Source organism: Ornithorhynchus anatinus, chromosome 17 (genome assembly GCF_004115215.2).
Source record: "Ornithorhynchus anatinus isolate Pmale09 chromosome 17, mOrnAna1.pri.v4, whole genome shotgun sequence".
Classification (NCBI taxonomy): domain Eukaryota; kingdom Metazoa; phylum Chordata; class Mammalia; order Monotremata; family Ornithorhynchidae; genus Ornithorhynchus; species Ornithorhynchus anatinus.
The window spans coordinates 13,263,306-13,288,502 of record NC_041744.1 but is presented as its reverse complement, the minus strand read 5'-3'; the positions used below and the strand labels follow the sequence as shown (position 1 = coordinate 13,288,502).

At 43.9% G+C, this 25,197-nt stretch overlaps 1 protein-coding gene across 4 annotated transcripts in view; it reads left to right on the top strand.

Annotated features, from left to right (window-relative positions):
* BCAS3 (BCAS3 microtubule associated cell migration factor) overlaps window positions 1-25,197 on the top strand; it is a 633,137-nt gene that overhangs the window by 198,045 nt on the left and 409,895 nt on the right. For all 4 annotated transcript variants that reach the window (XM_029081827.1, XM_029081826.1, XM_029081825.1 and 1 more), the window contains exon 15: window positions 17,692-17,956. In XM_029081827.1, coding sequence (XP_028937660.1) covers window positions 17,692-17,956 — 265 coding nt within the window. The remainder of the gene's footprint in view (window positions 1-17,691; window positions 17,957-25,197) is intronic.

Sequence of the window (25,197 nt, the reverse complement as noted above, 5' to 3'; positions counted from 1 at the left end):
ACATGCAAAATGAAATACAGCCAGTTCTGCCCTGACGTGGGTTTCCATTTCACATTTGGGCTAGAATGATGCTGAGGAATTAGGGAAAGTTATCTGCAGTGTACATCCATCTGGAGAGAACCCAGTGTAGTTTAGGAAGAAACACTTGTGTGTTGGCATCTGTCAAAGCGTAAGATCTACAGCTCCTTAGTGTGAGGTTCTCTAAGAACACAGCTCCAACACGTAAGGAGAACTCACTGATTCAGGCCGGATCTCCCAGCTGAGATCCCAAATTCAGCGGTGGCTTAGGATCATGGAGGTGCCCCAGTGAAGGGTGGTGAGGTTTTTTGCTTTTTTAAAACATGCCCCTTTTAATTTTCAGGTTTCAGAAACTTTAGACAGGGGTTTTACTTTTGTATTTGTGCTCTGACAAATCACGAAGGGTGAAGGAACATGATTTTTAAGTTTGGAAGAACTAAAAGAAAGCAAACGATAAGATACATGCATCATTGAGAAAAATGCTGCATTTCATTTAGCTGTGGTTCTGGAAAATTCAGTCATCATCCCTAGAAAGTACACTAAGTTCACGGCACTATTTGTAGAATCGTACCATACTGGTTTGGAGGAGGCAGAGATCCCTTTTGGCTCAGCACATTCATATTTTGTGGCTAGTCCAATAAAGATATTGCCTCTAATTCTGCTGCATGTTTGCATGACTCAAGCTTAGGAAGATAAATGCACTGGCCTTTGACTTATGATGGAATCTTTCTCTCTCTCTCTTGCCCCGTTTTCCCCAATCAGAGATATAACAAATGGTACCTGGACAGAGCTCATTTGGAAATCACTGAAATCCCACTTCTAAGAGCTAGGCGGGTATTCATATTTCACCGATAGAAGGATTTACTTCACAAATGTAAGGTTATTCATAGTACTCAGTATCCGGTTCTTTGGATATTGAGTATCCTTACAGTATCCTCTAGAGAGTAAGCTCCTTGTGGGCAGGGAACCTGTCTACCAACTCTCCCAAGCTCTTAGTACAGTGCTCTGCACTTACGACTTAGGACTGATTAATTATTCCTTCATTGAGATCTCTAATTCCATGTGGGGTTGTACTTGGGTTTTGGGTCACAAAAGGCATTTTCCCCATTTCCCCCTTCTCCGTAATGATTTCTTGGTATCTTCTATGACTTTTGTACTTATTTCAGGACAGTACATGATGAAACGATTCTCATGCGCCACGGCTTTGTCCGGTCACTGATCGATTATGATCTTTACCAGGCTGTGAGCTCATTGTGGGCAGGGAATGTGCCTGTTTATTGTTATAGTGTACTCTCCCAAGCGCTTAATACAGTGCTTTGCACATAGTAAGCACTCAGTAAATACGAATGAATGAATCATGCACTTACTATGTGCTGAGTATTGAGGAAGATACAAGATGGTCAGATAGAACCCTGTTCATGTGTCAGAAAGGGTCACAATTTATCTTATTCCTGTTTTGTATATCAGGAAACAGGAGCACGAAGTGGTTAAAAGACTTGCCCATAGTCACCCAGTAGGGCCAGTGGCTGAAATGGGACTGGATTGAAAACCCCAACAATCAATCAGTAGTCTTTGACTGAGACAGTATAGTAGAAATAGAGCTTGGAAGAATGCAGTAGAAGTATTGCACTCAACTTTCAAATCTAATTGGTGGTGGTGAGGCGGCGGGGGGGAGGGATGCGGAGACAGAGACATAAATGGTATAAATGCAGGGGGCAGTAGGAAAAATACAGATACAAATGGTTGTAGCTTCAGAATGGAAAAATGAAATAAGTGAATAAACAAATGAATATGTAAATCAATATAGATGAAAGTGTGAAGGATGGTCTTAAATGAGTGCTGAGGATGGTTGTTGGATTGACAAATTGTGGAGTGGTAGAAATTAATCAGGAAAGACTTTCAGGAGGAAGTGTGACTTCAAGAGGACTTTGAAGGTAGTTGAGAGCTTAGGTCAGGGAGAGGGGAAAGCTAGCACCACACCAGATTTTTCCATCTTACGTATAAGTTGCCTTCACTTGCTTATTCCCCAACTCATGTTGTTAGTTCACCTTCTAAGTATACCTTGTCTCCGACCCTTTGCTCAAGTTGTTTCCCCGGGCTAGAGTGTCTTCCTCTCCAAATCCACCAGAACTCCAACTTCAAAGGTCTTTTCTTCATTCACTGGAATTTTTAGTTGTATCAGGAATGTTTCACAAAGGACCAGACATTCCAACTCTCCCGTTACCCTTTAGTCTTATCACCTGGTTCTTTTAGTTGAGCTAGCCGTGCAAATACCCACCTGCCTACTCGTCTCTGTGAAATAGATTCCAATATACACTTTTGTTTTCTGGCTTGCTGGGGGAATGGGAGGAGCCAGTTCATCAAAAAGATGGGTTAACTAGAGTCGGAACCATTTTGGCGAACAGGAGGGAGCTTTCCATAGGCCACTGAGAGAGTGTGGGAAACTTCCATATTTAAAGTAATTCTGGAGACCTCTGGAAGTTCATTCATTCAATCGTATTTACTGTGTGCAGAGCACTGTACTAAGCGCTTGGGAGAGTATGGTACAACAGAATTGGTGGACACATTCCCTTCCCACAATGAGCTTACAGTCTAGAGGGAATGCTAGTAATACTAGTAAGACCCTGACATGCGCCCTTGGTTCGTCTTTCCTCCCCAGCCGCGTAAAGCATATGTATATATCTGCAATTTACTTATTTATAGTAATGTCTGTCTCCCCGTCTAGACTGTGAGCTTGTTGTGGGCAGCGAATGTGTTGTATTGTACTCTCCCAAGCACTTAGTACAGTGCTTTGCACACAGCAAGCACTTAATATGATTAAATGAATGGGGATGAATGAATACTACTGCTTAAGTGGGTCCTGCTGGGATTCCGCTCTACAGCTTGTCTTTAGCGTTGTCCTCTTCCTCTCCCCATCCTGTGTGAGGACTCGGGCATATTGAGCATCATCGCAAAATTGTTCGTATTAATAAGGTACTCGATAACAGAAATTTGGCCATAAAACACTTTTTATAAAAACCATTACATCTTTACTTTCTGGCGAGGAAGAGAGGCAAGAAAAATAAAACACAAAATCCTTCAGGTGGTCAATTTGTTATGCTTATCTGCAGCATTTCTACCATATAAAGAACTTTATGGCTTTTTATGGGATGTATTTCGTAGTAACTCTTGAATTTAAGTTACTGAAATGTAGGGAAGGTACATTCTCTAAATCCAAACTAGGGGAAAATCTGGAGAGCCTAAGCCCATTCCCAAAGCACTCAATGGCTGCATCTTGTTTTAGCATGCAAAGAACTACAATGTGGGTCTTTTGTGATGTATTTTGATTTTTAAAAAAAGTTGTTCGATATAGTAAATACGTAATCCGGGCACCGGGAAGGTGAATCTTTCATTTTTATGACCGTTAATAAGTGAAACCATTTTTCGTCCCATCGAACTCAGTAGAAGTAAGTGTGGCAGCTGAGTTCTGAAAATGTGACCAAAAATCAGTACCCAGATAGAGTCTTTGCTTTGAATGGTGTTTAAGCAGCCATTTTATTGCTGTTTCATCTTTACCCTCTCACATTTTGACAAATTGCCAAAGGAATTCAAATCCCCTCACATATTCACTAGGGTACTGGCATAGGAACATAGAATTAGAGAGGCAGAAGCCCAAAAGATAGGGACACAAAGATGAACTGCCTCTCACTGTACAGTGGATGTTTTCCTAGGACTAGTGACTCATGAAGAACATAGATTTTTGTCAGTCAATAGGCGAATGCATCTCCCGAGTGGACTTGAGACTGGAAGAAAGAGAGGGATGTTATATAGAAACAGCCCGGTCTAATGGAAAGACCACAGGCCAGGGAGTCAGGAGACCTTGTCTTTGCTCCACCTCTGGCAGCTCCCCTAATTTTTCTGTGCCTCAGTTTCCCCATCAGCATAAAGAGGATCAAATACCTGTTTTCCCTCCTACTTAAGACAGTGGGACAGGGATTGTGCCCAAGCTGATCATCTTGTTTCTTCTCCAGTGCTTAGTTCATATTAATAATACATTAATTAGCTGAGCTTAGTGCTTGACAATTACCATTATTATCATTCTTATTATATGGTGGACACAATGGGGAGGAGGGAGATTATGCTATTGAGGAAAGGATAGGTTAGGCAGAGGCTCCTAGGTAGGTAGTACTAGGTTGGTCCCAGTTCAAGAGGTTACAAGAAAAGAAGGTGAACTATAAAGTGGGGTGCAGATTGAGGGATGGTAAGACTTGAGAGGAGACAGGTGGGAACCACCTGGTGGAGAGCTTTGCTGACCACAGCCAGAAGTTGGTATTTGATCTTGAGGGTCATGGAAAGCCACTGGAGGGTTTGGAATTTCTTTCTCTTTACTTCCCAGGCTTCCCCGGCTTTAGTTCTGTATTCGCTCGGTATTTTTGATGTTGTTTATTTTTGATAATAAGTTTGGGTTTCTCATGTGGCTTGGAGGGTTTTGGTTTTTTGTTGTTTTTTTATTTTTTTGCTAAGGATGGTTTGCTAGACAAAAAATAGTAAAACTCATTTCTGCTCCCAAACAGTAGGTTAAACATCTTCAAGCAATTTATGTAGCATAAACGTTTTACTTTCCACTGGGGTAATATACTTTGATCCGGTTGTGAGTCCCTCAGCTCCTGAGCAGTATACAACTAGCTATCGGCAGTCACTCATTCATTCAGTCGTATTTATTGAGCGCTTACTATGTGCAGAGCACTGTACTAAGTGCTTGGAATGTACAAATCGGTAACAGATAGAGACAGTCCCTGCCCTTTGAGGGGCTTACGGTCTAATCGGGGGAGACGGACAGACAAGAACAATAGCAATAAATAGAATCTAGGGGATGAACATCTCATTAAAACAATAGCAAATAAATAGAATTAAGACGATGTACATTTCATTAACAAAATAAATAGGGTAATGAAAATATATACAGTTGATTAGTCGTACTCATGAGGGAGGGAGTGTGTGTATGTGAGTGTGTGTGAACATGTTATGACTTTAATTAATCAATCAATTAATCAACTGGTAGTATTTACGGAGCAATTATCATGTGCAGAGCACTGTACTAAACACTTAGTACAATCTCTGCCCACAACCCCTGCCCTTAAGGACGTCCACTCTAATAAGGGAGACAGACACAAAACCGTGTATAGATAGAAAGCAGTGAGAGGAATGCTGCCCGATGCTCTGAAAAGACACAATCCCCGCAGAGTGGAGTGGGCGGAGCCTGGCCTTTTGAAATAACCTCTTCTCATTTGAAAATGAATTTTCCAATGAATCCCAGTGGTCAGGGTGGAGGGCATTCCAGGGTCAGTCATCTTAGGTGCTCCTAATGAACCGAGGATGTTGGGTGCCTACACTTTTTCTTTCATCCCAAAGTATTCTACGCTTTCTCTTTCATCTCATAGCATAAACACAGAAGGGGTGGGGGGAGGGCCTGAAATCAGTATTATCTCATTTTAGAGCAAATACCTGTGAAGATAGCACTGGTGAACTCCTGGCCACTAGAGGCCTTATCATGTTTTCTGACTTGTTCTGATTCACATACTGCTCTGGTAGAATGAGTAAATAAGGAAGATTAAAAAGTCCCACCCTGTGTTTCTGAGGGGCTGCTATGAGTTTTGCACTGTTGGAGGGGATTCATGCATTCATTCAGACGTATTTATGGAGCGCTTTGTGTGTGCAAAGCCCCGTACTAAGCGTTTGGGAGAGTACAGTATATCAAGAAGCGGAAACATTCCCCTGTCCACCGTGAGCTCACAGTTTAGAAGAGATGTGGGTCACCACCCCTCTGTCCTCATTCCCATTACTTGGGTGCAATTTATCCAAGATCTCCAGGAACACTTTTATAATTCATGAACATTCACACGCAGCACGGTATTCCTGGATCCCGAGGAGTGACCATGAAGTTGCCTTTAGCCCTAGATTTGGGGAGGCAGGGGTTTTGGAATTAAAAAGAAAACACCTAGATCTGGAGTAGGAACAGGTAAATTGATTGGGTTGTTTAATCAGTCACAACTGAAGCCCCCAGGTTTACTCTAGAGGTGGACAGAATTGTGTGAACCTTCTGAAGCGGGCTAGGAAAACAGACCTTTGAATCCCCCCGAGGCCTTTGCCTTTTAGGTATTTTAGACCCTTTGACCTGGAGGTTGATCTAGACATCTGGCTAGGGTTGAAGGGGAAGGTGGTTGAAGGATGATATCAACATTATAATTTACCCTAACCTCTCCTTATAAGAAGGGTTTGGGGCTTCCTTCCACTGGGTGCTGGCAAGTGGACCACAGTGTTTAAGAACAGAGAGCTGAGGAAGCCCCAGTACACTGTACCAGTTTACCAAACACCAGAATGTTGCTGTCATTCTTGCAAACCAGATCTGATGCTCAGTAAATACGATCGATTGATTGATTGGTCTCTGACCTGGACATGGGCTGAAAATAGACCCTTCCAGTTTGGAGAATGGGATGGCAGGAGATGGAAGGGACCCTTGGATTCCCTTTCAGACCCTGGGTGGGTCCGTGGAGGACTACCGGACCCTATGTCAGGATTAGAAAATGGGCATCAATCAATCAGTGGAACTTATTGAGGTACTTACTGTGTGCAGAGCACTGTATTAGTGCTTGGCACAATACAACACACTAGAGTAGGTAGACACCCTTGAGTAGGTAGACACGATCCCTGACTGCGAAAAGCTTACCTTACAGGGAACTTGCTTTCCCGAGCTTCCAAAAGGTCAGTAAAGGAGCCTGTTTTTAAGAGCATCATCTCTTTTCGTGCTTTTTGTCTCCCTTCTCTCATTGGATCTGCCACAGATTTGAGCATCTCCTTCCTAAATCAGAGCCTTGGAACTACATAGAAGATTAGCTAATAGAATGAAACCCCTTAAGGAGGAAGAGTAGTTGTGGTCAGCGTGGCCTAGGGGAGAGAGCACGAGCCTGGGAGTCTGGAGGACCTGGGTTCTAATCCCCATTCGGCCATTTGTCTGCTGTGTGACGTTGAACAAGTCACTTCACTTCTCTGTGCCTCAGTTACATCTTTCAAATGGGAATTAAGACTCTGAGCCCAATGTGGAACGGGGAGTGTGTCCAACCCAATTACCTTGTATCTGCCCCAATGCTTCGTACTGTGCCTGGAACGTAGTAAGCACGTAAAACCACAATTCATTATTACTATTTATTTCTGTTCTCAGAAAGCTCAACCTGGTTTGGAGTCTCTGGTAAAGTTGTTTTGAGTGGTTTGAGATTCGCAGTCTGGGATCACCATTAAAATGCCACATATAAATTTTTGAAATGAATGATGCAGCTATGAGAAATGTAGTACTTTAGGGATTCATGCTCTGTGTGCCTGATTGTTACTTTCTTGTCAAATTCAATTCTTATCTATTAAGTGAGGCAGTTTTCCCAGTTTGAAGGCTTTCCACTACCCTTCTACCTCCTTCTCCCTGCCTTTCAGCCATTTTCACTGCTCTGCCTTCAGCTGGGTGACTTTGGGCAAGTAACTTAACTTCTCTGTGCCTCAGGTACCTCATCTGTAAAATGGGGATGAAAACTGTGAGCCCCACGTGAAGCAACCTGATTACCTTGTATCTGCCCCAGTGCTTAGAATAGTGCTTGGCACACAGTAAGCACTTCACAAATACCATCGTTATAGCATTTCCATATGGGGATGGCAGGGTGAAGAAAAGGAGATGAAATCAACACAAGATAGTTTTTGTGGTTTTTCAGCAGCTCCTTTATAGGTGAAAGTTGAAGTCAACAGCTAAGGTATTAGTTTGGATATCCCTGAATTTCAGGTGTTTGTCTTTGAAACAACCAGATTGTCTGTTTGTCAGTGGGACTAAGTGCCTTTTAGTGGACAGCTCTCCAGGTGGGACTTAAAAATAGGGATACTACCTAAATTCATGTATTCAATTGAAATTAACAAACGACAGTAAAATTTAGAAAAACGCTATGATGATAAAGGGGCCATAGAAAAGAACTACAAGAAGGTAAGCCCGAGTTTTTGTGAATTCTTAAAAATTCCTCATCTCAGGCAAGATTCCAGAGTGAGAAAAATGATAATTATGTTATTTAGAAATTTAGTAAGTGTTGACTTACTCTGCCTCTGAAATCCACCCATTTTTCTTGTTCAGCTCTTAGTCTTTGTGCCCTCCATCCATCCCTCTTCCATTTTCCTTCACTTATCCTCTCGCCTAGGTACCCACCAACTCCCTACCACCTGTTGCTACCTTCTCTGTACACTAACAGGTATCTTCTTTCCTCAGCATTCTGATTCCCTTAAGTGTTCATTCTTGCCTTTCCAGTCTTTTTCCTCCAGATTTCTTGCGACTTGAATCCTCTCTCTTCTCATTCTTCCTTTCATTTCCCCCATTCTGTCCATTTCCTTTCCTGCCATTTTTTATTCACATTCCAGCTTCTGTCCTGTTCTGGTACTTTTTCTTATCCAGACAATCTCTCTCTCTCCCTTTTTTCTTTTGATCTTTTCCCTTTATCATCTTGGGTTTGATTCGCCTCATTTTTGGTTTACTTTTTTTCCTGTCTTTTTTTTTTAAATCAACCTTTCCTCCTCTTTATCATTCTGTTTTAAATTTTTTTTTCCATAATTACTCTAATTCCAATAATCTCTGCTTTGCATCCCCACTGCTTCTGGGTTCCTGGGCCATATTCTTTCACTCAGAGGTGTTGAGACCCGACATCCTGGAGACTCCTGGACAAAAAACAATGTCGGGGTCCCCCTCTGCTCAGCTCTATTCCTCCGATTAAATTCAGCTCTCTCTTCCAGCCCCACTCACTGCAACTGGGAGCTCAACCTGTTTGGACTCAGCTTTCTACTTCTCATGGGCTCCTCAGAGCAGTTGAGGTGGCATTCTTTCCAGTGGCAGCTCACGTAAGCACGGGCGGCCCCAACCGTTTCCTCTCTTTAAGTTCAAAATTGGCCTTTTACCTCTGGGAGAGATTTGAGTGTGCTTGATGGCAGAGGGGAAGGAGCCATTAGAGACTGAGCGGTTGAACGTGGCAGTGAGAGACGTGAAAAGGAGAGCACCAAATAATTTTAGGAGGTTAGAGGGGATGGAGTTAAAGGTACAGGAAGAGGGGTGAATTTAGAGAGCAGTTGGGAGACGTCCTCTTAACGAACAGATGGGAAACAGGAGAAAGATGAGGAAGCAGCAGGAAACTATCGATGGGGGCAATTTGCGGAAACTTGCATTTCCCTTCTTAACCTGCCCCCGGACTTAACGCTACCTCCTTCTGATATGACTATATTATATAATAATGATGGTATTTGTTTAGCGCTTAACTATATGCCAGGCACTGTACTAAGCACTGGGCTCAAAGCTAGGTATGATGCCTGGCACTTAGCAAATACCACAATAATTATTACTACCTCAGCCGTCCCCCATTCCAGCTATCAGAAGAGGTGGAGGAAATTGAAAGTAATAATCATAATGATGATAAAAATGATAATGATAGTAATAATTGGGGTATTTATTAAGAGCTTATTATGCACCATGCACTGTACTAAGGACTGGGCCACGTAAACTCATTATGGGCGGGGATTGGGTCTGTTTATTGTTGTATTGTACTCTCCCAAGCGCTTCGTACAGTAAGCGCTCAGTAAATACGATTGACTAAATATAATGAAAGCAGAGTGGACACAGTCCCTGTCCCTCACGGGGAAAGGGAGTGGAAGTGTGCCCAGCTGAGGTGACTGAGAGTTTTCTCTGGTTAACCCTGCAGTCCAGGATAGGGCAAGACTGGAATGACCACTCACGTTGCAAAATACAGTGGAATTTACATCCCAACCGCATTGGTTTGGTTGCACAGGGTTCTGTCATTTCAGTTCCTGCAAGGGAACATTCCCGGAGTACCAGGGATCGCATTCTGAATCTGATAATAGTAATAATGATGGTGTTTTGTTAAGCGCTTACTATGTGTCAAGCACTGTTCCAAGCGCTGGGGGAGATACAGGCTAATCAGGTTGGGCACAGTCTATTTCCCACGCAGGGCTCGTAACAATAATCCCCATTTTTCCAGATGAGGTAACTGAGGCACCAAGGTCACACAGCCGACACGCAGCAGAGTCGGAATTAGAACCAACATCCTTCTGACTCCCAGACCCTTGGTCTCTCCACGCTTCGGGCCACGCTGCTTCTCATGCGTTCTCTGGGTTATCTGAATCTGCCCGACCGCAAATCGATTATAAAGGACTCTAAGCTACGTCACTGACAATATTGAGTTTCCCACTAGGAGGGAGGTTTTCAGGTTCCCGAACCTGCTGGAGAGCAGGGAAGCACGGTCTGTTCTAGTGGGTGACTGGGTTCCTTCTCTGCCTCTGACTCACTGTGGCCCTGAGGCTAGTCATTTAGCCTCTCTTCCACAATCTTCCCATCTCCATCCTGGAAATGATGATTCCCCCTTTGCCCTTCAAAGGAGACTTTCTTCCCACGTGGAATTAAAATAATGCTAGTTTGAAAATGAAAAAGACTAATTTATCCTGGAAGCAATTCTTGCCTTGGGGTTAAGAAGCAGCGTGGCTTAGTGGAAAGAGCACGGGCTTGGGAGTCAGAGGTCAGGGGTCCTAACCCGGCTCTGCCACTTGTCAGCTGTGCGACTTTGGGCAAATCACTTAACTTCTCTGTGCCTCAGTTACCTCATCTGTAAAATGGGGATAAAGATTGTGAGCCCCACGGGGGACAGCCTGATGACCTTGTATCTACCCCAGCGCTTAGAACAGCACTTGCCACATAGTAAGCGCTTAATGGATACTATTATTATCATTATTCAGGACTTAAATTCCTTTCCCATGGCAAATGCCGTAAAGCTCAAGCTTCAAGAAAACGTGGAGCAAAATCTGATCTCTATGCTTGGAAGTGGGTAAAGGTGAAGTTGTCCCCCAGAGCTTGTGGAGAGAAGAGGAGTTCCCTTTATTCACTGTAGGAGTGTAATTGTTAAGTGACCACAGATTTGTTGCAGATTATTACCTTACACAAAGACTCCAAGTAAATACTACTGATATCATTTCATCTGGGTCATTTGCTCCCCTGAATCCTATGCAGGCAGTAGAGGGAAGGTTGAGAAGTCAAAATGCTCAGAAAACACTATAAGTTGGAATTACTGGAAGATGTCTAAAGCTGGTTTTATCTTTGAAGTATAAATATATAAACATTTTCGAGGCCTGATTGGGCCTTGGTATCCAAACATTACATCATAATTAATAACAAATGTAAAATATATTACAAATACATACAATAATAGTTCATCCATCTAAAGAACAGCAATAAATGGCCGAGTTTAGCATAAACTTGCAAAACCACTAATGGAGCCACTGCACAGTTTGTTTATCCTCAGAGAAGTTGAGAACTATGCCTCTTATACAGTAACAGTGCAACTCTTAACAGCGGGCTCACACATGATAACTGAAACTGCCCTTTAGGGTAATAATAATTGTGGCATTCGTTAAGCACTTGCTTACATGCCAAGCACGGTACCAGGCACAGGGACAGATACAAGATAATCGGGGACCGACCTGGGTGCCAGGGATTGTTCGGGAAGTCATTTTCGTTGAGATTTCTCTTGGCCTCCATAGCACCTTGACCCTCCCCAAGCCTCCCACTTCACACCACATTTATTTACGGCAAGGCAAATGAGAAGCAGCGTCTTCTGGTGGATAGAGCACGGGCCTGGGAGTCAGAGAACCTCTGCTGTGTGACCTTGGGCAGGTCACTTCACTTCTCTAGCCTCAGTTACCTCATCTGTAAAATGGGGCTTGAGACCGTGAGCCCCACTTGAGACAGGGGCTGTGAGTGTATCCGCCCCAGCGCTTAGTACAGTGGCTGGCACATAGCAAGCGCTTAACAAGTACCACAGTTATTACTGGGTTCTAATCCCGGTTCTGCCAATTGATGTGCCAGTTGCTTGAACCGTGACCTTGGGCGTCAGTTTCCTCAGCTGTAAAATGGGGACAGGGACCATGTCCGACCTAGTTAGCTTGTTCTTACGCCAGAGCTTAGAACAGTTTGACACAGAATAAGCGCTTAACAAATACCATAAGAAAAAATGGTATATTTTAAACACCTGCTCGGTGCAGAGTGCTGTATTAAGTGTTTGGGAGAGTTGAATAGACTGCGCCTCTCTTCTCTCTCTCTCTCCCCACCGGACCCGTGCCTTCAGGGAGGGCCCATCCTGTTTCACCGGAAATGGAGTAACATCTGGTAGCCTTGGCAACTCGATGAATTTCAGTACGGAGGCACGCTGCTTGAGAAAAGCACTGCCCACCGTCCACACAACCCTCCCATCCTGTCCCACTGAAAAAGGGCAGGAAGAAGCTGGAGCGGCAACCAATGCATTCCAAATATTTAGAAAGTTGGGAAGGTTGTGGGTGTTGTCACTATTGTTTTCTCCACCGGTCTTCCTGAGTGGGGTCCTGAAAGCTGCAGTCTGCTCCTTAAACTATAATATTCTTCTGTCTGCAGTAACTGTAATATTTTTATTGCTGTCTTTGTGTTCTTCTGTTGCTTTGCTGTCTGTTGTACTCTCCCAAGCGCTGCATCCATTCACTCATTTAGTCATATTTATTGAGCGCTTACTGTGTGCAGAGCACTGTACTAAGCAATTGGGAGAGTACACTATAACAATAATAATGTTGGTATTTGTTAAGCGCTTACTATGTGCAGAGCACTGTTCTAAGCGCGGGGGTAAATACAGGGTAATCAGGTTGTCCCACGTGAGGCTCACAATTAATCCCCATTTTACAGATGAGGGAACTGAGGCACAGACAAGTGAAATGACTTGCCCACAGTCATACAGCCGACAAGTGGCAGAGCAGGGAGTCGAACTCATGACCTCTGACTCCAAAGCCCAGGCTCTTTTCCACTGATCACGCTGCTTCCCAAACATATTCCCTGCCCACAACATGCTTACAGTCTAGAGGAAAAACTTACAGTCTAAGACACTCATCCTCAAATATGGTGCCAGAAAATTGGTTGATCATGGTGGGTCATACCAAAACAAGCCCTGCTTTACTCCAGGGGTGATGGGGAGAAGATCTGAGAAGCAGCATGGCATATTGGATAGAGCATGGGCCTGGGAGTCAGCAGATTATGGGTTCTAATCCCGGCTTTGCCACTTGTCTGCTGTGTGACCTTGGGCAAGTCACTTCTCTTCTCTGGGCCCCAGTTACCTCATCTGTAAAATGGAGATTGAGACTGTGAGCCTGATGTGGGAGAGGGACTGTATCCAACCCAATTTGCTTGTATCCATCCCAGCACTTAGTACACTGCCTGGGACATAGCAAGAGCTTAACAAATACTCTTATTATTACTATTATTATTATTATCTGACAGTGCATCTGCAATTCATATGTGACCGACCATAACATTGCGGAGCAGCCTATAAAGACCTTGGTGAATTTCTCAGGGCAGCCAAGGCAACCAAATCCAGGCCTTCCGATAAAGGTCGACTCTTGGAAACAGATGCTCCTTTTATTTTGGAGAAACTCCCCTTTATGGAGGGGCACGACTTAGATGCTGGATTTGCAATGACCGCTCTTAGTTCCTACCCTCTCCCCTGCAGCCCTAAATGTACTTGGATCATATAAGACTGAGGCCCTATCCCCTGTCTGTACAGCAAAAGTGCTTGATTACGTAGTTATGGTATTTATTAAGCACTTGCTCTGTGCTAAACACAGTGATAGGAATTGGGATGGATCCCAAATCAGGCACAATCCCTGTCCCATACCATTACTGTCGCACCTCCCAAGAGTGGTAAATAGCAACAAAGAGAAGAGTTTGTAGAAATCTGAGAAGGCTTCAAAGTCTGACAAACTGGTTATGATGGGAGAGTTCAGTCTTGGGTGGGTAAGTAATGCTAACATATGGAAAGAAGTCATCAGGCTGTGGGAGATTCAAAAGCCAAATAGCAGCGGATTACTTCTGCTCAGGGACTGTGCCAAGCATGAGTTCATAGTCACCATCACTATCTTCCACCTCCTAAATAAATGACATCAAGGATGCATCCAAGGTCTAAACACCGGCATCTCCTCGATGATATCATTGCCTGAAAATGTTCTGCCGGAATGTGTGTTTTCACTGTGCGTTTTGGCTGGAACCCGATGGCAGAATTAGGCAGAGTTCTTCCAACAACGCCTGTGATGATGATGGTAATTGTTAAGCGCTTACTATGTGTCAGGCACTGTTCTAACTTCTGGGGTAGATACCAGCTAATCACCTTGGACACAGTCCCTGAGCAATCTTAATCCCCATTTTACAGATGTGGGAACTGAAGCACAGAGAAGTGAAGGGACTTGCCAAAGGCCACACAGCACACAAGTGACAGAACCACACTTAGTAGAGTGCCTGGCATATAGTAAGCATTTAACAAATACCATTATAATTATTATTATTATTATTAGAACCCAAGTCCTTTCTGACTCAAAGGCCTGTGCTCTATCCACTAGGCCATGCTGCTTCTCAGCATGTGTGTCTGGTTCTAGAAGCCCATATTATTGGAAGAAATGGTTATACACATGCCCGAGGTGTGTGGTACGAGGGAGGGAACTACACCGCTCATTACAGTGCTCTGCACACAGTGAGTGCTCAATAAATACCATTGGTTCTGAGCCAGCAACTCCCCAGATCACTAAGGCTCACGAAGCGATCCCCTGCAGGAGAAAACAATCCTTTGGGCATGGGCAGACACCTGATGTGGAAATTCTGTCCCAGGCAGAAACTCTGCCCTTCCACCTAGTTCACGGTCTCACACTCTCTATCCTATCTCCATTTTACAGATGAGGTAACTGAAGCACAGAGTAGTGAAGTGACTTCCCCAACGTCACAGAGCAGAGAAGTGGCGGAGCCAGAATTAGAACCCAGTTCCTTTTGACTCCCAGGCCCATGCTCTATATGCTAGACAATGCTCTCATGCTGCTAGTGGATATAGCAGTGATGGCAGCAGTGGCAGGGAGGATTTGGACCCACCCATTTCAGAAAATGTAGTTTTGATGGCATTGTGCCCTCCTACTTAGACTGTGAGCCCCATGAGGGACAGGGGCTGTGTCCAACTTAGTCACCCTGTATCCCCCCAGCGCTTAGAATGGTGCTTTGCACATAGTAAGCGCTTAACAAATACCACCATTATTATTATTATTAACTTGTATGTATCCTGGCGCTTAGAACGGTGTTGGCCACATAGTAAGTGCATAACAAATAGCTTTAAAAAAAAAAAAGAGTGGCCAACCCAGACCCAAAGGAGGCTTCAGCCAGCTCAGATTTCAGTTGCCAAGGTTTTCAAATCCTATCTGATTTATTCCTTCAATTGTGTTTATTGAGCACTTTCTGTTGCAGAGCACTGTATTAAGTATTTAGGAGAGTACAATACAACAGTGAACCGACACATTCCCTGCCCACAACAAGCTTACAGTCTAGAGGGGAAGACAGACATTAATATAGATAAATTACAGATACATACATAAGTGCTGTGGGGTTGGGAGGGGTATGAATAAAGGGAGAAAGTCCGGGTGAAACAGGAGGGAGTTGGAGACGAGGAAAGGAGGGCTTAGAGAAGGCCTCTTGGAGAAGATGTGCCTTCAGTAAGGTTTTGGGGTAGGGGAAGTGTAATTGTCAGATAGGAGGAGGGAGGGAGTTCCAGGCCAGAGATGAGACGGAGGCGAGAGGTCAGTGACTAGAAGCCCCTTGTTCCCTGGCCTTGGAAACTCTGATGGAAAGATTTTTCTAAAATGGTTCTGGCCCCAGTATGAATGGAGCTTTAACTATGTATTAAGCTCACTGAAACTTACGTTATACTAGAGAGTTCTATTTGATATTTGATTCTTCATCTTGTTAATGTGGTGTTGAATTCTCCTGGTGATCTAGTGCGCTCTTTTGATTCTGTTAAGACTTTTCTTCAATCTCCACCTCCTTTTTCTTTTCCTAGTTCCAGCTCTCTCTCTCTCTTTGTACCGCACCACTAATCCATTCTGAACAGCCTGTAAAGATGAAACTCTTTGTAGGCAAACTGGGGAGTTTAAGTGCTTGTGGAATTACTTTATATCTGTAATACTAGAATCGCTAAAAGTGCTAAACCTGTCAGCTTTCTGTAGATTGTTTAACTATATCATTAGCAGGTCATTCGGATATGTCACCGTAATTGAAAAGGGCAGGTGTGTATTTGTGTTTTCGGGTTTATCCATGTACAGATGATGAGGCGTTTTGTCTAGCGACAGTCTGTCAGCCAAGTATCTTGTCACAAGTCACAAGACTTAAATCCCTTTTTATCTCAAAAGCTTCAGGCGCAGTTGGAAACTTACACTTTGATGACTACTTGCTTCTTTTGTCTGTAGTGCATTTCTGGAATATTTGTCAAGATTTTATCAGTGCTTAGGCTTATTTGAGTACCTCACGTATTGTAAAACTAGCTTCTCTTGAAAGCTTGGGGAGTTTTATTTAGCTCGTGTTGTTTAATATAATCATGAAAGCTAATCCTTCTCTTATATGATTGCTTGCCAGGGTAAATCCCATTCACGTATATGCATCTTTTATTCTGCTTTTACCTCTTCAAACTTTTTTGTTTTGTAAGTATTGTTTTAGGGTTTTGCTTTTTGTGTCGGTGGAGGGAGTAAGGAAGTGATTTAAGCCTAAGCTCATTGCATTCTTGTCCCGTCTGACAGAAACAGTGCATTCTCTTGAGGAAACCTTCCTTAAGGACCTGGAATTTGTTTTCCATCAGGGTCTCTGGAATAAAAGACAGTAGGATAGTATTGAAATGCACTTGGCCTTGTTTCTCCGACTTAAGTAAAAGTACCCTGGCTTTTAAACAAGGATATTTTTGTTCAGGTGTCAACTTCAGACTGTTATCAAGGGAAAAGCCAGCGTATTAAGTTATTCTTCTCTCAGCTAGTTAATACCCAAACTCTTGGGCCAGAAGTCTGAGCTACCTGACAGCTGCAGTCCAAGTATATTGGCTGGATTTTCGCAAGCCCTGCACAAATGCAATTTCCTCTTCAGACCATCTTAAACTGAAGTGCTTGAGATCAATTTGAAATTATATTATTAATTATTTCCCCTCCTTGGTTCATTCAATCACAGGTAGTGTGCTATATAATACAAAATGACTACAGTGACATAAATCTCCAGTTCCCTACATTGACCTAAACAGGTGTTCTGTCAGGCTTCCCTCCCCACCCCACCCTGTTTTCTTGTTTATGCTTTACAAGGAATGAAAAGGGACACTAGGCAAGCTGCTCTTCGTCTACGTTTAGAAATGTAATTTTCCCATTTTTCGACTAGCTCTGCTTATTGAGAGGATCAAGCTCCATTAACAGAAAAACCCCTGGCTCCCGTGAATCAACTCAGGAGTTTGGCCCAGGTCTAGCCAGCCAGGGCTGGCCTTCTGAATTCCAGCTTTCTCTAGCATTGGACTGACCCTCAGGGCATTCTGAGGAAGTGGCAGATTCGGAGAGCAGTTTCACTGCAAAGAATCCTGAAGCAGTGACATCGATCACTGACCAGCATTTCTTGCGAAATCATCTGGTGGAGCTCTACTGCAAATCCATAATTGAGCCCGTGAAATTTTGCAGCCAGAAGGATCATGTCATCTCTTCTCTGGTGATATTTGATTTGATTTTTGTCTTCCTTGTGACCCCTACCTTTTTATTTTATTTTCTTTGCAGGTGCAGGATATCTGCTTCAGCCACGACTGCCGCTGGGTGGTGGTCAGTACACTCCGGGGGACCTCGCACGTCTTCCCGATCAACCCCTACGGCGGCCAGCCCTGCGTCCGTACTCACATGTCCCCCCGGGTCGTGAACCGCATGAGCCGCTTTCAGAAAAGCGCGGGCCTGGAAGAGATTGAGCAAGAGCTGACGTCAAAGCAAGGAGGTCGCTGTAGTCCCGTCCCTGGGTTGTCAAGTAGCCCCTCTGGATCACCTCTCCACGGTAAAGAGCAGCTCCCTGCCCCTCCCCGGGCACACACAACGGGTCACTAAGGGATTCGGGTGGCCACCGGTCTCTGCTCTTCTAGATGGAACACTCAACCCACTCTCAGGTTTGGTTCAGACCCAGAGGGTTCATGTTAGGCCTTAAAAATGTACGCCACCTCAGTTTTAATTCAGTCCATCACTCAATCATATTTACTGATTTACTATTTACATATTTACTATGCAGAACACTGTACTAAGCACTTGGGAGAGTGCAAAACTACACCATTAGCAAACACGTTCCCTGTCCATAACAAGTGAATCGCAACAGTTGCACTCCCCTCTCTATGCTTGACATTATTAAGCTCCTGAAATGTCGATACAGAGCACTTCAATCGTTCGCATGGTAGAGGAAAAGGTTTTGCCATTTTCAAGTTGAACATTGAGTTTCATAGCCATCACAGGAGCAGGACTTGGGCTGTGCTTTTTTTTTTTTTTTTGTATTTATTAAGCACTTATTATGTGCCAGACACTCTACTAAGTACCGGGTTGGATACATGATAATTGGGTTGGATATAATCCCTGTCCCACATGGGGCTCAGAGTTTTAATCCCTATTTTTACAGAACTATTTTACAGGAACTGAGGCCCAGAGAAGTGAAGTGACTTGCCCAAGGTCTCACAGCAGACAGGTGGCAGAACCAGGATTAGAATTCAAGTCTTCTGATTCCCAGACCCCAACTTTTTCCACTAGGTCATGATGCTGCTCTGCATTTCTGTACTTTTCTGCACTTCCACTGCAATTAGTCTTGTGAGATGACACGGTGTTTCATTTAATTAAAAGATTTAGTTCTCCATCCAAGACTGCGAAACCTTATCGCCTATGCATTATTTTAAAAAGACATTTTTAAACAAATTTATTGCAGGGCCAAGCATATTTCTTACTAGTTAGGTGTTTTGCCGAGTTGGCAAATGCGAGGATTCCCGTCCACTTGTTCTGGTGCGCTCTGTACCAAGGTGTGTTGTGCAATTCATCATTGCTGTTCTGGAGTAATAATTATTGTGTGGTATTTGTTAAGCGCATGCTATGTGCCAGGCACTGTACCAAGCGCTGACGGGCTGGGGGGAATACAGGCAAACCCGGTTAGACACAGTCCCTGTCATACATTCAGGCTCAAAATCTTAATCCCTATTTTACAGATGAGGTAACTAAGGCACGGAGAAGGTAGGTCACACATTAGACAAGTGGCTGAGGCGGGATTAGAACCCAAGACCTCCCGACTCCCAGGCCCGTGCTGTATCCACTCGGCTATGCCGCCGACAGTAACCTGTCAAATGGACCCTGAACCAGCCCATCGCGATAAGGGAAGTACCGCACATCTGTGACCGGATATGGTGCTGATTCCACGTTTGTGGCCGGCTGGCTCTTCGGGGAAGGGTCAGACATTACTTCATTCCCAGTCTTGGACCTTTCCAGGGCCTGAATTGGGTCTTAGAAGAAACAGTTTTACTGATAGGTCAGGTGTGTAGGTCAGCGTGGGGTTGCTCTTCTATCTGTCAATTTACTGTAAATACACAAGCCCAGGCCCGATGGTCAGGATGTGGGCGTGCACTGCCTTGCGCTAGTTCTGAAAAAAGCAGCTCTAGGCACTTTATCGGACCTGACCACATCTCGTAAGTGCAGTTTGCTGTTTCGATTCATTTAGCAGATTCCAGCTTCCAAGCCGGACAGGAGTCCAAGCAGTACCGGACCTGTTTGTCTCTGAAAGGGGTCCGATACTTTAGCAGATTGAATCTGTGGGTGAAGTTCCTGAATCAGACCACAGTTTGTGGAAAAGAGATATTATATGTAGAAAGAGCATGGGATAGTGGATAGAGCACAGACCTGGGAGTCAGAGGGTCATGGGTTCTAATGCCAGTTCCCCACTTCTCTGCTGTGTGACCTTGGGCAAGTCACTTCGCTTCTCTGTGCCTCAGTTACCTCATCTAATAATGTTGGTATTTGTTAAGCGCTTACTATGGGCCGAGCACTGTTCTAAGCGCTGGGGTAGATACAGGGTAATCAGGTTGTCCCACGTGAGGCTCACAGTTAATCCCCATTTTACCGATGAGGTAACTGAGGCACAGAGAAGTGAAGTGACTTGCCCACAGTCACCCAGCTGACAAGTGGCAGAGCAGGGATTCGAACTCATGACCTCTGACTCCCAAGCCCGGGCTCTTTCCACTGAGCCACGCTGCTTCTCTTTCATCTGTAAAATGGGGATTGAGACTGTGAGCCCCACATGGGACAAGGCCTGTGTTCAACTCGATTTGCATGTATCCAGCCCAGCCCTTAGTATGGTGCCTGGCACACAGAAAGCACTTAACAAATACCATTATTATCATTATTATTATTATTATGGGAAGCAACGTGGCTCAGTGGTAAGAGCATGGGCTTGGGAGGCAGAGGTCATGGGTTTGAATTCCAGCTCTGCCTCTTGTCAGCTGTGTGGTTGTGGGCAAGTCACTTAACTTCTCTGTGCCTCAGTTACCCCATGTGTAAAATGGGGATTAAGACTGTGAGCCTCAAGTGGGACAACCTGACTACCCTGTATCTACCACATAGTAAGCGCTTAACAAATACCAACATTATTATAATTATTGTTATTCGATCACTTTTTAATGAGCGTGCCATCATAAGAACACGATTATCTCCCATCCAAGTAAATCTGACTCATCAAAAAAGGTAACGGTAAGCTATTGCCATTCTAAATGTATTGAATGTATGATATTTAAAGAGAAGCCAAACGTATTGTTTGGTTTTGATTAATCGAAGAAGAAAAGCAGATATGCTCACACTGCATGGTGGCATTTCTTAAATGTCAAGACTCATAACAAGATACACCCATCAATCACTTAACAGTGAATAGAACAAGCTTTAAAGAAAGTTGGATTCGCTGCAACTCTGTACACACAAATTCAGAGTGTGTGAAATTTTTTAGCCAAAATTACAAACAGGTGTAGTGTATGTTGAATTCCCCCCCCCCCCCCGAAAAAAAGGTAAAATAAGTTGCCTGGTGTAGACAGGAGATGGCCAACGTCTCACATCTGGAAGACCAGATGTTTTAGTAGTCTCTGCTAGGGGGATCAGTTCAGTTGAGAAATTCACATTTTAAAACTTAAACCAGCCTGCGGACACTTGATGGCACTTTGTCTGTGAGCTTGAGAGAGTCCTCTTGCCTACTCCCACTTGGTTGACCCATGAAAATAGGGAATTGTATTTCTGGCAACTTGATTCCTAAGGGAAATTTTCATTTGAATGTGGACTGTTTGCTTAGGTTCCTCACATTTGCTACTGCCTGTCGAGATTGCAACTGCCCAGAGGGCAGTCGCATCATGGGACTCAATACCAAAAGGGTTCTACAGTGGCAGATGGATGAGATAGATGATGGGAAGGAGCAGAAAACACGCCTCACCCCTAGAAGTGGCGTCTCTAATCTCTCCAGAAATTCCTTTCACCATCTGCCCTCGTGACTCCTTATAAGGAAAGGCGTATAACCTGCAAGATTTCTGTATGGTTGGCGATGCTTCGAAGTCTGACAGGAGGCCTAGAGTGTCATCAGGATAAAAGATGGAACCGGAGAGAGAGAAAGAGAGAGAGAGATTTCATGTGCATCTTTTGGTTTATTAAGCTGCAGTAATTAGTGTGATTAGGGTTGACAATTTGAGCTATAAAGTAGCTTTTTAATTCAAAATTATGAGGGAAAAGAACCTGAGCAATCATGAAAAAGGTGAGACAAACTAATAATTTTCAATAGCTTGCCTGCATTTTCTAATACACTCAGTTCTGCCATAGTGTGTATTGTTGCTATGGGATTTACATAGAACTTTGGTAGAGAAACTGGGAATAGAGAATAAGGAATGTGGCCCTGCTTTCATTCATTCATTCAATAGTATTTATTGAGCGCTTACTATGTGCAGAGCACTGTACTAAGCGCTTGGGATGAACAAGTCGGCAACAGATAGAGACAGTCCCTGCCGTTTGACGGGCTTACAGTCTAATCGGGGGAGACGGACAGACAAGAACAATGGCAATAAATAGAGTCGAGGGGAAGAACATCTCGTAAAAACAATGGCAACTAAATAGAATCAAGGCAATGTACAATTCATTAACAAAATAAATAGGGTAATGGAAATATATACAGTCGAGCGGACGAGTACAGTGCTGTGGGGATGGGAAGGGACAGGTGGAGGAGCAGAGGGAAAAGGGGAAAAAGAGGGTTTAGCTGCAGAGAGGTAAAGGGGGGGTGGCAGAGGGAGTAGAGGGAGAAGAGGAGCTCAGTCTGGGAAGGCCTCTTGGAGGAGGTGAGTTTTAAGTAGGGTTTTGAAGAGGGAAAGAGAATCAGTTTGGCGAAGGTGAGGAGGGAGGGCGTTCCGGGACCGCGGGAGGACGTGACCCGGGGGTCGACGGCGGGATAGGCGAGACCGAGGGACGGCGAGGAGGTGGGCGGCGGAGGAGCGGAGCGTGCGGGGTGGGCGGTAGAAAGAGAGAAGGGAGGAGAGGTAGGAAGGGGCGAGGTGATGTAGAGCCTCGAAGCCTAGAGTGAGGAGTTTTTGTTTGGAGCGGAGGTTGATAGGCAACCACTGGAGTTGTTTAAGAAGGGGAGTGACATGCCCAGATCGTTGTGCTGCAATTTGGAAAGATTCATTCATTCATCGAGCGCTCTGTATGCAGAGCACTGTGGCTTATGCCCAGGTGTGTGGCATTAGTACTAAAGTACAAACTTCTCATAATCTAAGGTTCTGCAAGAATGCAACCCTGTATTATAGGAAAACTGGGTGATGTTGAAAGTAATTTTATTTCTGACCATGTAATTTTTAATAATTTTACTCATGGATTTGTGATTTGGTGGGGGCCTCGAAATAGTATTTGGGGGGTGTTTTTTTTTAAAGTGTGGAATCATTATGTTGGCTTTTACTTGCCAAGAGTTAGTTTATGGAAGGTTCACCTGGGTCTCCAAGAGACTGTTCTCACCCCAAGAGAGGCTTTACACCAAGATCAGTTCTGCTGTCACACCAGTGGCTGCTGAGAGTTTTCTTTGCCTTTCTCCTTCCTCCCCCATCTTTCCTCTTCCTCCACGCATCCCTACCCACAATTTCCATCTCCTCTTCCCCCCTCCCTCCCATTGTCATATCCTTGGTGCCCTGAACATTTCTCAAGCTTCTCCTGGAAGTAGTATTTTGACCACATTTCGCTAACAGAACTCATTGTCGTTAACAGTAGTAGAGTTGCCAGGAAAGAGTTGATTGGGTTTAAAAATCTGCCCCCGAGGCCAGTTTCTGAGGACAACTTGGTTTTAGAACTAATGCTTAAAATGTGGGACTGTCCGGACGGTGATGTTTTTGTCATTGAGAATTGCTGTTGGTGAAAGGTGTATAAATAGAGAAGTCTCTAGGCTAGCTTCTGAAGTTCAGCGTTACCTTTGCCTGGCTTGTTGTATTTTAAGCATCATCTTACGGCAGTAAGCAGAGCAGAAGATACTGTCGAAGTCAAGGGCTGCCTGGTGGACTGTTTCAGAGTTACGACAGGCAAACATTCTGATTGGGAAGAAGCTCGTTTCTGAAGCCAAGATGAATCCTGGGAGGGGCTCAGAGAGTAAGAAACCCAAGTTAAAAGTGCCCCGTTACCCTGCACGCTTTCTTCTTCCTTTCTGTTCTTTATGAGGCACAAACACTAGCCCCGGTTATTTTTCTTTTTCTCCCTTTAAAGTTGTCACGTCAAAACAAGAACGTCATTGCTTTAGATTCGGCCCCGAAACAATGCACGTCCAATTTTTTTCTCCATCAGCAACGGATTGTTTATCTCGGCAATGTAAACCTCTGATGGTGGGGGCAGGGGGAAGAGGGGGCTTCATCTTGAAAACAAATCGCGTTTGGCCTTAGCGTGGTTTGCCGGCGTTTCTTTCAGCAAAGTGAAGTAAAAGGAAACTGTTAACGAACAATTGATAAAGAGAGATTTCCTTTACACCCTTTGGAGCCGGTACAGATTAGGATGGGGTTATTTTATCTGGGAATATATTTTTGTCATTCATTAAGGTTGCCAGAGTTGGCTTCTCAGCCGGTGTCCTTTTAAGGACTTTTTGTGCCCGCGCACTCTGGTTTCAGAGACATCCTCTGAACGCCGACGTTTCTCATAAGCCAGTGACAGCACCCGATTTTAATAGGTCAGAGCTTTCCATCTTAATATTTTGGTATTTTCTACTCATTTGAAAACAAAATCAGTAATTAGCCCCGGAAAATCAATCATTAACTAATTTCCTTTTTATCCCCAACTCAAAAATATTCTCTGGTTGTTTTATTGATTTTAACGTAGACACAATAATTAATTTTCTCTCCCCCCTTTTTTTGTGGCTAGTAGTTGTTGCTCCTGTAGATGGAATTTATGTGCCGTAAATTACTTTGAGCTTTCAGAAGTGACTGTCTCATCCAGGAGGCAGTCCAGTGTTTTCCTAGGCTTCAGCTGAGGGAGGTAATTGGCATCTGTATAAGTTTCTATGTGAAATAGACTCTGATGATGATATTTCGGGACCCTTGGATCAAAACTGCCCAGTAAGCTTGCTGTGCGATTCATTGTGAAAATGCTTTGGTTTCAAGCCCCCCAAGTTGGAATAAACAGCTTTCAAATGATGGTTGCATCACTTTTCATTTTAGTATCTCTGTGTTGCATTCCTTTTACAAGTCAAGGGCCCTGTTTATAGCCTGCGTGTAGCATTTGATGGTTTCATATAATTATTTACTTTTGTTGATCAGTAATTTTCTTGACTCAGACCACATCACAAATGTAAATACAAAGCAACCGCACATTTCAGCCTTATATAGTTCCACCTACTTAGAACAATCAGTAATAATGTGATGTTTCTTGAACTCTTTCTCCACATCACTATTTAATTGTGGATTGAAGTTTCCATTTGGATTTTGTAGTTTTTGCCAAAAAATCAATCATACGCAGAGTAGCTCTGCTTTAAATTTTACGCCTCAGATGACATTTAGTATATAAATGTAAAATAGAGACAAACAAGCTTCTTTCAGTCTTTAATACCTGGATTTGACTGGTTAGATGTGCTTAAGATGTGTTTTCATTTCAGGGGGAAAAAAATTGTTAAAAGTGTTCTATGATCCTGTCTTGTCTAGTTACCGTTTATCTCCTTCCTCCAACGTTATGAATACAAAATAAAGGCCATCCTGAAGTGTATTAAACGCCCACCTCGTTCAGGCTTTAAAT